The sequence below is a fragment of the Acanthisitta chloris genome, unplaced genomic scaffold (genome assembly GCF_000695815.1).
Source record: "Acanthisitta chloris isolate BGI_N310 unplaced genomic scaffold, ASM69581v1 scaffold18898, whole genome shotgun sequence".
Taxonomy (NCBI): domain Eukaryota; kingdom Metazoa; phylum Chordata; class Aves; order Passeriformes; family Acanthisittidae; genus Acanthisitta; species Acanthisitta chloris.
The window spans coordinates 1,387-7,047 of record NW_008686706.1 but is presented as its reverse complement, the minus strand read 5'-3'; the positions used below and the strand labels follow the sequence as shown (position 1 = coordinate 7,047).

At 36.3% G+C, this 5,661-nt stretch overlaps 1 protein-coding gene across 1 annotated transcript in view; it reads right to left on the bottom strand.

Moving 5' to 3' along the window:
• Positions 1-5,048, bottom strand: part of NWD2 (NACHT and WD repeat domain containing 2) — a 39,298-nt gene extending 34,250 nt beyond the window's left edge. Inside the window, exons 1-2 of the mRNA XM_009080289.1 lie at positions 4,980-5,048; positions 4,337-4,367 (exon numbers count right to left, since the gene is read on the bottom strand). Of these exons, the coding sequence (XP_009078537.1) occupies positions 4,337-4,367; positions 4,980-5,048 (100 nt within the window). The remainder of the gene's footprint in view (positions 1-4,336; positions 4,368-4,979) is intronic.
• Positions 5,049-5,661: the final 613 nt, after the last annotated feature.

Here is a 5,661-nt window from a genome sequence, read left to right as displayed (position 1 = left end):
TCTTTCAGCAGATGAAAATTCAAAGAAATTTCATTTGTTTCAGATGAAAAAAATTGCCACTTGAGCATTGTCCTCATTATCTTGAATTAGAAAGTTTAGTAAGTTCATGATCTGAAGTTTTCTTTGTGTGATATATATTTTGAAGTTCCCCAAATGAAACTTCAAGTCTAATGTAGGATTTTCTCTTGCATGTTCACAAATCTATGGACACATGCCCACATAGTCACGTATGAAAGTTTCATAAAAGGAATTATTTCACTGCACAAGCTTAGAGATAGGACTCCAAGTTATGTACCCTTTGTACTACACTGTTCTTATGTGATTACACAAATCCCACCACCAAATACATGTGGTCTCCTTGAAACATAGCCACAGAAATCTTCTTTAGTTTTCTGTACAGGAGACTGTTGCTCAGCTGAGAGGTCATCCCACTGCCCTTGATCAGAGGAAAGAAGCTCCTCTCTGTTGATGGGGGAAGACACTGGAATGCTGCCTGCACAACACTGCCTCTCATTTCAAGCTGGGATTCACAATAACGACCTGATTCAATACTGCTGCTGTCCATCATCAAATATATTATTTGAGAAACTAATATCCTGTGGAATTTGCACACTTGTTTCATTGTCTGACTTGGTACCTAGTCACTGTGTCAAGTGTACAGGGGCCAGAAGCTCCTCTTTGTCTGTCACTGAAAGGAATCCACTTCCCCAAAGAATGAGGCACAGTCCAGTGTTCGATCCACATCTTGACTGCTTGGTATTTCTAGTTTAAAAAATGATGTATGCATATATATGTTTGTATATATACATACACTACAATATATGAAGCCAGACTAGAATGAAAATACATCTGTAGAAATAGAGCAATATTTGCAAAGTTAGAAAGAAATAAAAAAAAAAAGAAATTGTAGGTTCTGCTCTGATTTAATATTATTTCTTCAACGCTAAGAAAAACAGTCATAGAACCTAAACTGCAAGTGCATACAAGCCTGAATGATTACAACTTTACTTGTGGATAAAATCTAAACTCCTCTGCAAATCTTTTACAATTGCATTTAACAAAACCTAGGCTGTTCTTTAGTAATGCTAGAAATACAACCTTGAGTGATGCTCTTGGAACATAAACATTCAGTTCTCACAAGGTGACATAAGAGCAGCCTTGAAAGTAGTCTGTGACAGTGTGGCTTGAGTTTCATACCTCCATTTATACCATTTTACACAGTTTATAATATTTTATGTAATTGGTGCATGTGTATAGACACTATAGACACATAAAATTATAAAAAATACAATTTTAGTATTTCAAATATTACAAAAGAATAGTCATGTGGTTAAAAACTTTAAGTGCTGGGTTATAAGCAGATAGTGTAAATACCTAATCCAAATGTTTGGAGCTGATAATTCCAGATGCTGTTTAGCAGGAAAGTGGCTGGGTTTCCAGTAATTTTGCATATTTCTAAATATCAGAAACCACAAAACCAACAAACTAAATAGCTTGCTTTTTCATGAGAAAAACCCCACCCCATACCTCTTGACTATAGTCCTGCTCCCCAAATGCACATCCTACCATTTGAGTATGTGAATGTAAAATTTCATTGAAAATGAAACTAAAGTTTTCAATGTCTCCACTTGCCTTTTTGGTACATTTAGAGCAAATCCTTCGCCCAGTCCAGAAGCTGCGTAAGCAAAGAACCCATGTGAAGAACAGGGGGGACATGAAGAACAGTTCTTTTCATATGGATTATCAACAGTGTCTCAAGTTTATCTGCCTGACAGAATAAACTTCAATCCAATTCAGTCTTCACCCTAGCCCAAAATGATAATTTCCTCTAACGGGAACAAAGGCTTGAGGATCTCCCTAGCAGAAAATCATCTCATACTGGTCCTGATTGAGATCCACCCACCGTGCCTTGCAAAAAAATTAGTCTACATGAGACTTGGTCATACAGTCTCAGGGAGAGTCAGATCTTGTTTTCTGCTCAACCATACCAACAATGGAGTTGTTCTGTGGCACAAGAGGAAAGAGAGAAAACTTCACATAGAGGCAGCAATACTGAAAATGTTAGGCTTCTTTCCAACCTAATGAACTGTTGGTATCTCTAGCCTCTGGACCTCTTGATAGAAGACATATTTCAAATCAAGGTCCACACCAAACCCAGGAACTCGAACCATGTTTAAACTCTGAGATACTTTATCTCTACAACTACTGAACTTCTTTTTTCTCCCCCAAGTGGTAGATTGGTTTGTGACTCTTAAACACTACAGTGATGTGCGTCACATAAAACCATAAATAGGTACAAAATTAGGTAACCAGAACTAACACTTAGCATAAAAAAAAGTCCTGGAGTTATTTGTCTCCACATCTCCGCAACACCTCCTTTGCAATTTCATACACTTGAACATCTGTGGTTTTCTTTAGCTAAGGAATAAATTCCACCCAGATTATATAAAATTGTCTTTATAAAAAGATCTTCATGTAATGCATCCAAGTAGGGACACCATATGGTATTCTGGGCCTGGTCAGAATGTCCATCATGAACAAAGCATTATTCTGGCTCCTGAATATTTTTCCACATTAGCATTTACTCAATATTCTAGGTAAAAATGATATAATACACCTGGAACATACTAAGAATGAAAGATTATACCTTTCTTGTATCACATATGGCAACAACTTTGTAAGTAAAGCAATCATAATTCTTCATTTGAGTTCTCCACCATCATGCTAAACTACATGCACTGAAGTACAAACTCTTATGACTTTCTTTTTCTTTCACATGTACATCAACATGGATATAAAAATACACATAGTTCCTGCAAAGCAGCCTACAACAATAGGTCCAAACAAAAACATTGGTAATGCCTGTTTCTGCAATCATTATTTAATCCTTTTCTACTCAGTAAAACCAACTGCTGGTGAGAATTTGCTTTATGCATCATGTGAAAACTGGGCTTCAAACACCTGCACTTTATTAGAACCAAGTGTTTTTCAAATTATTACAATGTTCTGGATGATGTATGTAAATGGAAATAAACTAAGGTGAAAAGCTGAGTAATAAATCAAGAAAACTCAGTCATTCAATAGTGTAGGCCAAGGAAATCTCACTCAGACAATCCATGGGGAAGCTGATGAAGTTCCACCTGTACAAATTATTTTACACTGTGCTTGTACAGTAGAGTCATCAAAGTGGTGGTAATATCAGGAATATCTTCTATTAGAGTAAGAGCCTTACTTTACATTTCTACATGGATTTGTAGAGCTAAGATTGCTAACCATGACAAACCATAACCACTTAAGATTGCTAACAATGACAAAAGAAGTAGCTGGTTCTATAGTTTTAGAAAATGGGCACTGGAGGCACAGAAACCATGAGGAATGAAAAAGGGCTATTAAAACAAAGCCTGTTCATGATCTTGTCAGAGTTGTTTCTGTTTGTACCACAGAAATGTTTTAATAGGCTAAAAAATGGCTAAAAATATTAACTATCAAATCCAGTGAAAGCAATCTGGTGTTGGAACTTAGGAAGTGTGCAGAGGTGCTGCACAGAGGAGAGTGTGCAGGACACAGATGGATGGGAAAGGGATCTTCCTTACTGGGTGAAGTGCTAGGTGGAACCCTCTTTACACTTTGAGGTAAGACTGGCTAACACCACCTATGTCAGGACACACTCAGATGCTATATAAAGGTATTATCATCCTCTCTTCAGTGGAACCCCCTGCATGTAGGATTTGGCTTTATACATGTCCCTTCTCAGTGCACTCACTTGTCTCTACCAAATTTCAGACATAAAAGGCACTTTGACAACTAAAACTTGAAGAGCTCAGAGTAAAAAATTATCCCTGCCTTAACAAATTGAAGCAATAACAAGACTTTAAGTCAAACAAGCAAAGGGTTAATCCCCTCACTTTCAGAAGAACCAAGTACCAGAGTTTTGACCTTATGTTCCAAGTGACCAGATTTCATTTTCAGCACAAATTCCTAACTCCAGTTGAGGCATCAATTTCAACCAGAGCTCATAATATTGCCTTATAGCAACACAGGAAACTTGAAACTTTGCAACTCCATAATTTTCTGTTTGAAGTAGTGATGACAATAATTGGAATGTTCTGAACCTAAATAGGGCTGACATCACAGATCCATGGAATGGGACCATATGGAAGTTTATACCTGTTGTATTTCATATGAACTCTGTGTTAATGACAGGAACCTATACAGGCACTATTGAGTAGAGTAGGGAGAGCAGCAGAGAAACTGTCATTAACTGGCTGATGTTACAGTCCACAGGTTTCTATATGTAGCAGTAAACACTTATTACAATCAGGCAAATATAACTTACTTTCCTTATCACTTTGAAGCAATAAAAATGTCTTGAGAAAACCAATAAATTATTTAAAGCAAAATCTTCAACCTCTCTTAGCCAAAATGCATATTTAAAATCTGGCTAATTGCTCATATCTACTGAAATGTGAAAACAGACTTATTTGTATTCAAATAATAAAGCAACTTCAATGTTTCTAAAGATCCAGTCATTGTAAGTGATATGAAGATTGATTAATTGATATCAACAACTCGAGCAAGACAATACTATTAACTACTGGAGAAAAATACAGCTTCATTCATCTACAAAATTTCCTCTAGAAAATGAGACTGCAAAATGAAGCAATTTTGCTCCTATTACCCATGCTCACTGTCTCCACTTGTTCTCTTTAGGGATTTCAAACAACCATTTTCCTAGCTGGATAATAAAAGCATAATATATTTCAATCACAGTAAAATATGTTTGTAAAGAACATATCAAACACTTATTACCAGAGCTCTCACATATACACTTATTAAATTCATATAATTCAGGAAAACTACTTTTAAGTTTGTACACCATAAGTGGTAGATAAAGTTTGCTTGTGACTGCTACAAGGACTAATCCATAAGCTTCTCTGGCATCACAGTTCAAGTCCACCTCTAGGAGTTTGGGGACTCACTGCCTTTTTCAGGAATGCTTTGCTTCGAGACAAACAGGTCTCACTGCCTTTTTCAGGAATGCTTTGCATCGAGACGAACAGGCATAAACTGCATTGATATGCTGAAAAGTAACAAGAGAGGCCTTGCAAATATACATTATTGTTTGGGGCTCGAATGTGCAGAAAGGTTTACTAAGTAGCAAGAGTTAAACCTTTTTATCCCTAATTCTTCCACTGTTAACTCTCACAAGTGTTTTGCCAACAGCATTTTTATTTCTAAGTACTTTACTAGATGATATTTAAACCCCTTGGTAGGTTACTTTTTCTTGTTTATCCATACATACATTTTTACAATCACATGCAGTTAGTGCAGATATCACTCTTAAATAGTAATGGTTGTTTCTCATCATTCAGAGTCCCTAAATGTTCATAAACAAAATCTGTAACCACTTGGAAATTCCGGTCCCACACTATCATTTTTAAAAGCAGGAGCAATGTCACAGCTAAAATATTGGATGTGAGGAGTGTTTATCATTGTGACTATATGAGACTGCAAGGAAGCTACTGTAAATAATCCTAAACTGACTGAATTCTTTTCTTTCTGCCAGCGGGTTTTTTTTTTAAGCTGATTACTTTCAAGTAACAATGCAAGGGTAAAATCCTGCAAATGTATATATATGGCTTTACATCCAAACTTTTAGAA